The sequence below is a fragment of the Carettochelys insculpta genome, chromosome 9 (assembly GCF_033958435.1).
Source record: "Carettochelys insculpta isolate YL-2023 chromosome 9, ASM3395843v1, whole genome shotgun sequence".
In the NCBI taxonomy this organism is placed as follows: Eukaryota; Metazoa; Chordata; order Testudines; family Carettochelyidae; genus Carettochelys; species Carettochelys insculpta.
In genome coordinates, this window is record NC_134145.1 from 3,738,172 (window position 1) to 3,750,921 (window position 12,750).

General features: G+C 46.5%; 1 protein-coding gene across 2 annotated transcripts in view; it reads right to left on the reverse strand.

The window, feature by feature from the left end:
* Positions 1–12,750, reverse strand: part of EIF2B3 (eukaryotic translation initiation factor 2B subunit gamma) — a 133,472-nt gene that overhangs the window by 98,009 nt on the left and 22,713 nt on the right. For both annotated transcript variants that reach the window (XR_012646633.1, XM_075003285.1), the window contains exon 4: positions 1,362–1,521. Coding sequence is in view for 1 of the 2 variants with exons in the window: in XM_075003285.1 (XP_074859386.1) it covers positions 1,362–1,521 (160 nt within the window). In the remaining variant the exon portion in view is untranslated. The remainder of the gene's footprint in view (positions 1–1,361; positions 1,522–12,750) is intronic.

Sequence of the window (12,750 nt, forward strand, 5' to 3'; positions counted from 1 at the left end):
GAGCTGGTCGGTCTCTCCCATTTCTGACTTGTACAAGCTTGCGATGCTGTTGGGGGAAAGAAAAGCAAACACGATTCTGGGATGCATTAACCAGAGCGTTGTGAGCAAGACACGAGAAATAATTCTTCCACTCTTCTCTGTGCTGATGAGGCCTCAGTTGAAGTACTGCATCCACACTTTAGGAAAGCAGTGGAGAAATTGGAGAGGGTCCAGAAAAGAGCAAGTAAAAATAATTAAAGATCTAGAAAATATGACCTCTGAGGGAAGACTGAAAGAACTTGATTTTTTGTAGTTTACAAAAGAGAAGGCTGACAGGGGACATGCTGCAGTTTAAGCCCATTGCTGCTTGCTCTGTCTTCAGAGGCTAAGTAGAATAATTTTTCTCCCTCCTCCTCCTAACAGCCTTTTAGGTATTTGAAAGCTGCTATCGAGAGAGATTTAGGTTGGACATTAGAAAAAATCTCCTAACAGTTAGGGTGGTTAAACACTGAAATAAATTGCTTATGAAGGTTGTGGAATCTCCATCATTGGAAATTTTATTTCATTGGAGAGGACAGACAGACATCTGCTGGGGATGATCTAGACGGTGACTGGTCTTGTTGTGAGGGCAGGGGACTGGAGTTGATGACCTCTTGATGTTTCTTCCAGCTCTAGTATTCTATGAGCTGACAGCAACATTCACTGGTAGTTTAACAGAGCTTGCACAGCTCTGGATCCAAAGGGCAACCTCAACTGTGCCATTTCCTAAGCTTGAAGTGCTTCAGCTTTGCAACCCAACAGGCACACTTGCAACAGAGTTTCTGTAATAATTTCAAAGGGATTTTAAAAGAGCAAATTGAAAAAAGAACCCCGTTCTTTCATGTGCCACTGTGCTGACATGCACATGGCTCAGCAGCAGGGTTGCAATCTTCAAATCTACTGAACAGACCTCGACCGCTTGCGACCAATGGAGTAAAACTGAATGCAACAGTAGGCCATCCTCTTCTCTGTGGCCCAACACCGGAGGGCGATTGGACATGCACTCTGCCAGGGGATTTGTAACTATAAGGCCTCATTTGGTGCCTGCCATCCGTGAGAACTGTGTCCAACAAAGGATGAGCAATCCTAAGCATGCCCTTGCAGAGCGGTATTTTCGAAAGCACTCCATCCTGACCTAACCGAAATCGGGTTTTATACCAGTTACAGCTGGGGCCAACAGTGAATACTTCTTAAAATTCTGCTCCAGAGTTTCTGTGTTGCCATGTAACAGAACTTGGTGCTTGCAATATGTGGACCAGGCTCCAAGATATAGATATTATGGTCACTGCACTGGAGATTACTAGGTCATTAGCTCGTAATTGCGACATTTTTCTCTTTCTTACCTGGCTTCTTTTTCCCTTTCTGTCCTGGAATCATTTCTGTGGGTTCATGAGCTTTTTTCATCAACATGGAAAGTGTAGCATCATGGGCTCGAAACAGATCCACAACTTCATGTAAAGCAACATCTGTGATCAGATCGCAGCTCAGCACCAAGATATCAGTCTGCCAAACACAGGAAAAAAAAAAAAAAACCTCACTTCAAAGACACAAAATACTACATGCTCGTCAACCTGGGATGCCTTCGCAACCAACAGCACATAATGCTGCGTGGCCTTCTCGTCTGAGACCCACATCAAGCCACCAGCCAGTGTTCTGGGTACAGATTTATATTGGCAAGAAGAGGCTAGCTAGCCATAAGGCGACTGAATTTATTACTATTGCTAGTGCCCATCCAAGAATAGGACATAAAGCTTATGCTGCAGTAAGGTGAGGGCCTGAGACATAAGCCTACGTGTACAGGCCTGTTATAAGGCCTAAGCCACAGAGGCCGAGATGCTCTCTTGTATGGGATCAGCTTTCAATTTCCCAGGAGCGTGGCAGGATATCTGCTTTCCCAAAGTCTACTTTTCCCGAGCTATCTTCACCTCATTTTAGTTGCTCCCAATGCCCCATTTCTAAAGCATTGCCAACAACAGAAGTGGTGAGTTTGGGCTTTAGTTTTTTAATTTCAATTAATCCTTTTGCTCCTAAATGGCATCCCCCCAACATTGTTTCAGGGGCACAACGCTTCATCACATCCTGGAGTTTGTTATTTCCATTTTTCCATGAGTCCATCATCTACTAGGCAAGCTCTATGGCACAGAGGCTCACTGTGTTGTACAGCGCCCACAGTGTTACTATGACTGGAGCTGAATTACTTCATCCAATATTTCTGCTTTAGCTGGGAGCACCTCGTCAATCCCCAGAGAAAACATGAGTGCGCACTTTTTAGTTCGGAAAGGTTTGCAAGACAGCCCTTTACCCAATACCAGGAGATCCCAAAGAATCTCTCTAAGGGTTGATAAACTGAAGATTCTGCAGAATCTTTCCCCAACAGAGTTAGCATGCTGTATATGGAGATGACTGGTACCTTCCAACCTAGGCCCATCATTTTTAGCTTAGGATATCTGCACTAATAATTTACTATTATGGAGATTACAGGAACTTAGTTTGAAGGGACAACCCCCTGGGTGAAAGTCTGACCAGTCCAAAATGTGACCTAGCTCTCTCCAGTTCATGCTGCTCTTCAAAATTTCATATTTTATAGGGAGATTCTGCCTACAGGAAATAATGATTATCTCATCTAAGCCAAAAAATCCTACAATCCCACATCAGCTGCCCACCACTCAAAAGCAGCTCTATATCAGCAAACCCAGGTGTAAAAAACAACAGGAAAAAAAAACTCTGGTGAAGATTTCAGCCACCAGCTTTACCGCTGCAAATAGCGAGACACGTTTCAGTTGAGAGAGGCAGTTTTTTTAAAGCTCTAAAGCTTCCATGTATTTGGTTTTCTGCAAGAGCATGAACATAGTCACAATACTTTCATAGAAGGGCAAAGATCTGCCACAGGCATGTGAAAAACAGACCAACTTTCCTTCTGCTGGCTGGTCTTGTGGGGGAAAGGATCACTGTGTAAATCTAAAGGCATTCCTTACGATGGGGAATAAAGAGACAGACCAAACCTGTCTTAAGAAATGACTACCTCGACTTTATAAAACAAATCTCATAATTATTTAACGTTTTACTAAGTGCTTTAATCTGCCATTGCAGTAAACTGCCAATGAGCCTTTCATAATTATGAACAGGCCCTTGGGTTCCCCCCACGCATACTTCAGGACGAGCTTTCGTGAAGACTGAATGTAAGACCCCTGAAGAGCACAGGGAACAGAACCACCAAATGTCTGGCTGCCATCTGGTCTACCCATTTACCTTCCCAGTAAGTAAACAAACAGCAGCGAGCACAGGGACCAGGGAAACACACGGCTGCTCTATAGAGCCCACATTTCTGCCTCTCCTCCTGAGGAGCGGAGCGCTGGCCTCAGAAGCATGCTGAGAATACGACGGGAAAGGCTCTTTGGGGACTCGACAGCCTCCCCTTTGAAACACCACTGCCCCCATAAATACAGCCCCTGCTGTCTACTGGAGGCACCTTTTTCCAGTGCTGAGCCTGTCAAAGAATAAACTTGTGGCTGAATGAAAAATAAACCACCCCAGCATGCGGGCAGAAGTGCGGCTTTTTCTTTACTTTCTGAAGGCTGGGGTGGTAGAAAGAAAACAAGGGGTTCAGCTTGTATTTGTGTGCTTCATACACATGCTCAGCAAGTCCCGTGGCCCGTCCCGACAAAGCCTCGACCTAAAGAGACACCCTGGCCGCGTCTACACATGCACGCTACTTCGAAGTAGCGGCGCCAACTTCGAAATAGCGCCCGTCACGGCTACACGTGTTGGGCGCTATTTCGACGTTAACATCGACGTTAGGCGGCGAGACGTCGAAGTCGCTAACCCCATGAGGGGATGGGAATAGCGCCCTACTTCGAAGTTGAACGTCGAAGTAGGGCACGTGTAGACGATCCGCGTCCCGCAACATCGAAATAGCAGGGTCCGCCATGGTGGCCATCAGCTGACGGGTTGAGAGACGCTCTCTCTCCAGCCCCGGTGGGGCTCTATGGTCACTGTGTGCAGCAGCCCTTAGCCCAGGGCTTCTGGCTGCTGCTGCTCCAGCTGGGGGTCCATGCTGCATGCACAGGGTCTGCAACCAGTTGTCGGCTCTGTGGATCTTGTGTTGTTTAGTGCAACTGTGTCTGGGAGGGGCCCTTTAAGGGAGCGGCTTGCTGTTGAGTCCGCCCTGTGACCCTGTCTGCAGCTGTTCCTGGCACCCTTATTTCGATGTGTGCTACTTTGGCGTGTAGACGTTCCCTCGCAGCGCCTATTTCGATGTGGTACTGCCCAACGTCGAAGTTGAACGTCGACGTTGCCAGCCCTGGAGGACGTGTAGACGTTATTTATTGAAATAAACCATTTCAATGTAGCATACACGTGTAGACATAGCCCCTGTGTGCATACCCATGCGCTCACATTGCCTCGTTAGCACTTGATTTCAGGAATTAGACAAACACTGAACACACAGCCAAGCCTTGACAAAATGCAACGCAACACTGACTGCAGAGCAGTTTGAGGCTGACGTAAACACGATAAGCAGCAACATGAAGCGATGAAAATAACCCCTTGTGCGCCATATTCAGCAAGCACGCACCCTGTAGGCTGGGCACTACAAGGGAAAGACAAACAAGCAACATCTTTAAAAAACACTCCGTGTTTTCCTGACTCAGTCAGGTTGGACAATAGGCAAGATGAGGCTGCTAGCCCTAACAGGGGTGACGATCCAGTGGTTTGAGTGACAGCCAGGGCCTCATGAGAGCTCAGCTCCACCACAAATCTCCTATGCAATTTTGGGTCAGTCCGTCCGTCAGGGCTGTTCCACATGGTGCTTTAATACGTGCCAGCAGGGGTGGGCAGGTAAATTCTAACACGTGCCAGCACGTGCACACAAACTGGCTTGTGTGGATGCTGCTGTGCACATTACAAGTTCCCTGAGGGATGCTAACGCAGCCCTGCTTCAAAACCGGACCACGTGAACATGCGCTAAGGGGCCTTTAGTGCACACCAGCAGGGTCCATGTGGACTAGTTAATGAGCCCGACGCTGATGCACATGAGAATTTACACTCTTGCCGGGGCACAGCAAGGTGCTGTGGGACAAACCCTTTCTGTTTCTGGTACTTTGTTCCCCTTCTGTAATAGGGGGATAATCGCACTCTCCACAGTGCACAGAACTGTGACTTATCTATAGACTACAGGGGCCAAACACACTTATTCTTTTTGCCTGTGGCTTAATGATACCAATGTTAAGAGTCCAAGCCTAGGTTGGCGAGCCACTTCATTACGTCACGCGACGTGGAGCGGATGGCAGGGATACCATCAGGGGTATGATCATCTGGGACACCGCTGATATGGGGTTACATAGTTCTAAGTACCTTTCCGCAGGCACAGAGAGGACTGTGTCTTAGCCACCATTTCTGCAGCAGATGGGTACATCCGCCATGTGATGTGCAGACGCTGCTCAAAGTGGACCATGTTTTTCACAGACAGAAAAGCCACTGGCTTCTTCAGCTGGGTCTTGGATTAGCAATTTGTTCCGAATGTTGACATCCTTCCAGCTAAGCTGTTAAGCTCTTGTGTTGCAAGCGAAAATGGTTTTCCGATTACGAATTAGACTCTTGTTATAGTCTGCAGATCTTCATGCATTGGAAGACCATGAATACTACAGAATTCTCAAAGAATTTCCACAGTGGATAAATCCCATATAGTCACAGAAATGTCATCAGCATAGATAAATTTCCATGATGATGTTCAGGAAAGGCTGCTAGTGTAAGTATTCAACAGGACTGGGGCTATGACTAGGATCCTATTGAATTCCTGGTCCATTTTGGTCAATTTTAGGGTCATAGGATTTTGAAGAAAGAAAATGTCAAGATTTCTGCTATTTAGATCTAAAATGTGATGGTGATGTAATTGTAGAGATCCTGGCCCAAAAAAGGAGTTGGGTGACAAGTGCAAGGTTATTGTATGGGGGCTACAGTACTGCTACCCTTACTTCTGAGCAGCTGCTAGCAAGCAGCATTGCCATCAGAGCAGGGCAGCCAGAGAGCAGCAACTGCTGGCCAGGAATCTAGCTCTGCAGGCAGAGGTACTGCCAGCAGCAGCACAGAAGGGAAGATGGCGTGATATTGCAACCCCTAATTCTGCAGTGCCAGCTGTAGAACTGGGCTGTTGGTCAGCAGCTGCCACTCTCTGGCCACCCAGCTCTGAAAGCAGCAGTAGAGAATTAAGGGTGACATGGATATGGAATCACCACACTTACTCCTGCACTGCTGCTGTTGGGGACCTGGTCAGCATTATAACCTCCACTCTGCAGTTGCCTAGATCCAAAGGCAGCATAGAAGTAAGGGTGACAACATCATGAGCCTCCTAAAAGAACCTACCGATCTCTCTGCAACTCCCTTTTGGTTCGGATTTGCATGGCTGTGGATTTGGTAGGGCCCTCACAGTGACAGATCGCTCTGGTGGGCCATTGTTGAGCATACGTGGCCTGCTGACCCTGACCACCAAGAAAAATATTTTCTAAACTCCTGGGAAGAATCTTCTCGTTGTATTGCATGGGATCGTTCCGCTGGCTTTCAACAGAAAGGTGTTCCTCCCTATGGTGCCACAGGTGGCAGATAAATATAAAAAAAGCTGCCCCAGTCTTAAATTCTCACTGGAATCCCAACAAGATGTGCATTAAGGCAAACACTTGGCCAGTGCAGCAGCAGCAGCCTAGTCAGAAACCCGATTGTTCATTCTGCAACATTGCTTCTACAAGCAGCATAATCCTTGCCAATAATATTATGTAAATATTTAGGATGGCTAAATACAACACACCATACCAGGAACCAACTGGAGAGCAGAATGAAATCCAAAACATCAAAATATTCATAGAGGTGTAGATACCAGGGTAACTGACACCATAACAAAAACACTTTTTAAGAAGATATACTGACAAGAACTTCTGAGCAAACCCTACCCGCCACTGGATGCCTATGCAATGAGGAAAATCAGCTCCAAAATGAAATTGACTTAAAATAGTTCCATGTCAAAATGCACCTTCTAATTCAGGGGTGAGCAAACTTTTCATGTTGGGCCCCACTTTTCATCCCTGAAATTAGGAGGGACCCATCCCCCCAACCCAAGGGAGGACCATAGGAGGGGATGTGGGGTGGGGCCTCCACACATTCTGATTGGCCCAGAGGGCGCTGCAGTGGGGGGGGGGGCACTGTTCCGATTGGCCTCCATGCTCCCTCAGCAACAGTGGCAGTAGAAGTTGCAGGGGAGCGAGGGAGGGAGGGGAGGCAACGGAGGCTGCGGCAGGGCAGACCAGGGGAGCCAGCACAGATCACAAGGGAGGCAGCAGAAGCCGTGGGGAGGGGAGGAAGAGGCCGATCACACTGCACCCCCCCTTACAAAATTTCACACTCCCCCAAGGGGGCGTGCCCCCCACTTTGCGCCCCCCGTTCTAATTCACAATATAGGGTATTTGAGGCTCTTTAGTAGCTGCTACACATGCAGCAGGGACCATGTACATAACCTTCTGCTTTGAGAGTTCAGAATCTACAAGATTTTTGTTACTTACTGAAATGCCCAACGTTGGTGGGGAACTCCCACTGCTGTGAAACGGCACCATTCAACAACAAGCCAAGACCTCCTGGCTCCCAATAAAACAAAAATCAGTGTTCACAGGCTGTGCACTTAGTCTCAAGTGCTGGCGTTTCCTGCGAGACCAGAGTGTTAACCACTCCTCTGATTAGCACCTCCAGCAGCTCAGGTGGAGAAACTCTGTCCTATGAACTAGGCTCTCTCTCACAAGGTCCCAGAGCTTGGGCTCTAGGCTGATCCTCTGCACTGCAATGTTACAACCCCACAGCCAGGTCCCTGAGAACCGGAGTCAACTGCTCCACACCAGCCTGGGAGGTTTAATTGCTGCAGAGATAAACCCTGACTCAGAAAACTGTTCTTCCTCAGCAGGCCGGGGAGAGCAACTTGAGAAGAGTCCGACACCCCTTTGAAAAAAAAAAAAAAAAATCTACAGAAGCGTCTGGAAAAAGAACAACTAGGGAAGGTATCAGGAGTCACGGTCAGCTCCTAAACTCCCAAGGTGAAGCTATTTCAGGGCTGTGCAAGTAATTTCACCTACAGCACCTGTTAGTTTCACTGCCTGTCCTCTGCCACAGTGAACTTGAGGAAAGCCACTCAGGCCCTGGCAGGACACCCACCTCCTGGGCCTTTGTACTCATTGTCCTGCCCAGCTTCTCAGGAGGGTGCTCACAAGGAAGTGCTGCTCTCTCACCTTAACAGCTCAACAACAGCCATGCAGAATTCCAATTTCTGACATTCATGCAGGTGCAGAATAGAAATAATCCATTTCAGCCCAAAGAGCGGATTACCAGAACTGGCGTGCGAGACGGAGAACGTATACTTAGCACCTGAAAACAGGAGCTTAAGGATAAGGATAGTCAGTGCATGAATGTTTTAGGAATGCTCTCCAAATGGAACTTCGGTAGTGACATCATCGTGAAATATGGGGAACAGCCCACCCACAGGATCTGACGTTTGCAAACTATTACTTCCTCTGCTCTTGGCAAATGCAAACTTGCATCCCGTACAGCCCATGCAGAATAGTGTTGCAAAGATAATTTTGCTATGCCCAAGTCATTCCTTTCTTTGCATCCCTCTCTGGCTAAACCTTTTTTATGGCAAATGAAACTGACAATCCCATTCACTACTGAAGCATTGACTCCTGCCTCCCATTAGCTTCCACTCCCTGCTTGTTCCATTTTCAAACAAGCACCTTTGTGCTTTCCCCCCAAAGCTGCCTCCATGTTTGGGAGGAGACCCCCGTAAGCCTCCAGAATCCTATCTCACTATCTTCCGTCAAAACCCACCTTCAAACTCCCTTCTGTGACTCCTACAAAAAACTTAAGACTGATTAGGACATGGGTGGGCTGAGACCAGAGCCTTTCATTCTGGCCAATACTGTCTCCTGGGGTCCTTGTACTCCCCGAGTCGTACCTATATGTTGTCTCTTGTCTTATCCTCAGAGCGAGAGTTCTTTGGGGGAGACGGGGACCATCTTTTGGTTTTGTTTGTACAGCACCTAGAGCAATGGAGGCCGGACCCTGACCAGGGCTCCTAGGCACTACAGCAAGGGTTCGCAAATACCACCCTGTGGGCCAGATTTGGTCCACCAGAGTTGGTCCCAAGTGGTACTGACCTCTATATTTACCTCTGCTCCACAGGTATCAGGCAACCGCAGCTCTGGCTGGCCGCAGATCGCTGTTCATGCCCAATGCAAGAGGCGTGAAGCGGTATCCTGGACCACAGCACTTCCTGCTGCTCCCATTGGCCATGAACAACAATCTATGGCCAAGCACAGCTGCAGTCACCCAATACTTCTGGAGGCACAGATAAACATAGCAGCAGTGGCCTGCCAGGGATGTGGCCTGACAGGCCACCACTTTGTTATGGCCTACCCCTGCACTACAGTAATACAACTCAACAACAGTAAAGGAGATCAGCCTATTTAGGAAAAGGTTAAGAGGGGATTTGAGCACAGTCTGCAACTGCTTGGAAAGGGAGAAAGGGAAACAAATCCAGTGGTAGGAGGGTGCTGTAATGAAGCAGGCCCAGGCATAATGAGGTCTAGTCAGGAGAAACTGAAGCCAGCAAAGGTCACACTGGAAATAAGTCAAACATTTAAGAGCGATGATAAACAACTACTGGAACAAGTTGCCAAGGGATGTGGTAGATTCTCCATCAGTTGGCATCTAGTTGAGATGTATTTCTCAAAGATATTGTCTAGCACAACCACAGGGAGTGGGGCCAAAAAAAACAAACAAACCCAATATGTAAAATTCTGCAGCCTGTGTCATGCACGTCAAACCTCATGATTATAATGGCTCTTTCTAGCCTTCAAATCTATGAATACAAAACAGCAGCAGCATGCAAGGTGACAAACTAACAAAGGTGCCTGGGTTCTTCAGTTTGGATCTAAAATAAAATGTTCTGCTTTTGCAGGTGTGGGGGAGAAGGAACATGTTTATCTCCCAGATAAAACTCTTAAAGAAGCCACTGTGCAAAGAACAATTTCAGCTTTCTTTCGATAAACAGAAACACTAAGTCCTCCTCAGTTCCACATTATATTCTAGACCAGAAGAGTCACTGAGACTTTGAAACGTACTCAGTTGTATGGAGGCTTTGAGGCTCTCCTTTGATCTGAGAGCTACACCTTCCCCAGAACCATCCATGACGACACATTTGACCGGTACAGAAGCCTCAGAGATTAAAATCCAAATTTTGGGTGTTCAACTACTAATGTATTCCAACCCATTGCTCTGCCATATCCACACCTCCCTGCCACTGAATATTCCTGAGTCAGTTTGTTCTCGGGGCTCTCTCCAGTTTTTGAGGACTTAGTCTACAATGGTCATTGTTATTTAAAAAGCTGCTTCTTATTAAATAAGGCTTTGAAATTTTCATTATTTTCTCCAGCATCAAGTGGCTTTCCAGAGTCCTCAGATTTCTTGTCTAAAGTCATTATGGAAGCTTTAATGACAGAAGATCGGAAGAGCTGCTTCAGATAAGGCTGGCCTTTGGTGATGTGCCACTTCTCCAGGGTCTGACAGGATCAAAATAAATGCACAGATAGGTAGCTCCCACTCAGCAGCAGCAAAGAGACATACAGCTGAAAGTCAGTCCAGCAATCTACTGCAGTTACCCTCAACATGGCCCTGAACAAGATCATGGAAGAAGGGCAATAAGAACATAAGAACGGCCATACTGGGTCAGACCAAAGGTCCATCCAGCCCAGTATCCTGTCTGCCGACAGTGGCCAGTGCCAGGTGCCCCAGAGGAGGTGAACCGAAGACAATGATCGAATCATTTGTCTCCTGCCATCTGTCTCCAGCCTTTGACTAAAGGCTAGGGGCACCATACTTACCCTTGGCTAATAGCCATTTATGGACCTAACCTCCAAAAATGTATCAAGCTCTTTTTTAAACTCTGTTAGAGTGCTGGCCTTCACAGCCTCCTCCGGCAAGGAGTTCCACAGGTTGACTGTGCGCTGTGTGAACAAAAATTTTCTTTTATTAGTTTTGAACCTACTACCCAATAATTTCATTTGGTGTCCCCTAGTTCTTGTATTATGGGAACAAGTAAATAAGTTTTCAATATTCACTTTCTCCACACCATTCATGATTTTATATACCTCTGTCATATCGCCCCTCACTCTCCTCTTTTCTAGACTGAAAAGTCCCAGTCTCTCTAGCCTCTCCTCATATGGTACCCTTTCCAAACCCTTAATCATTTTAGTTGCCCTTTTCTGAACCTTTTCTAATGCCAGTATATCTTTTTTGACGTGAGGAGACCACATCTGCACGCAGTACTCAAGATGTGGGCATACCACAGTTTTATATAGGGGAAGTATGATATTCTTTGTCTTGTTCTCTATCCCTTTCTTAATAATTCCTAACATCCTGTTTGCTTTACTGACTGCTGCTGCACACTGTGCGGATGTTTTCAGAGAACTATCCACTATATTTCCAAGATCCCTTTCCTGATCTGTTGTATCTAAATTTGCCCCCATCACATTGTATGTATATGTGGGATTATTTTTCCCAATGTGCATTACCTTACACTTACCCACATTAAATTTCATTTGCCATTTTGCTGCCCAATCACTCAGTTTGCTGAGATCTTTTTGAAGTTCTTCACAATCTACTTTGGTTTTGACTATCCTGAACAGCTTGGTATCATCTGCAAACTTTGCCACCTCACTGCTTACCCCTTTCTCTAGAGCACTGATGAACAAGTTGAGCAGGATTCGTCCCAGGACTGACCCTTGGGGAACACCACTAGTTACCCCCCTCCATTGTGAAAATTTACAATGACATTCTCAATCTCACACAGTTGAGATCATTTCTCTCCCCATTAGCAGCATTTACCTACAACTGGTAATGGCCCCACATTGTACATTCAGAAAGAGTGCACATCCTCTTAGAAGGGTCATCCTGAAGGGATGTGTTAATCTGGTTGTTATCTACTCCTCCATTCATTCCAACAAACTGGAACTATCTAAACATAAGGGTAACATATCTCTCCCCAGTAAATTATTTTATTTTCCTCTGTTTACCTCTTTAATCTCAATTCTTCTGCTTATTTGCATTCAATTATTGTTCATAAAAATGCCACTCTACTTAATATCAAGGCTTGGTGGTCAGAGCCCAGCAAAACAACAAAAGCTTTCACCCCCAGAGAATCCAGAAATTAATCATTTATGGGGAACAAAAAATGAGCAGACAGAGTATGAAAATCTTAAAAACAAAGAAGAACTGGCTGGGGACACTAAGCAGAGAAACCTGGACAATGACCACTGCTTCAAGGTGACATATAAAGAGTCCATGGACACCTCCTGATGGAAGCCCCAGGCTGCCAGTCTCGAAGAATGAAGTTCTCTATTTTTCTTGACGATAGGAACAGCATGGACAACTCTCTCAGCCCAGAGACTGGCTTCAAACCTGACATGAAGGGGCCATCTCTAGAGTGAGAGAAGAGGTAGTATCTCAGTCTCATCCAACCCTTGGCCTCTCCACTGAAATGGCCAAGAAGGTTGCCAATTACTCGCAGAGGTAGCTGAGAGACTGACAGGGCTGTGTTGATAAAAGCATAGTATCTCCTGAGAACAAGTTCACAAAGCTCATCCCCTATAAGCTTCTGAAAATTCATGACATTTAACAACTTTCGAGCTCTACAACTATAGATTT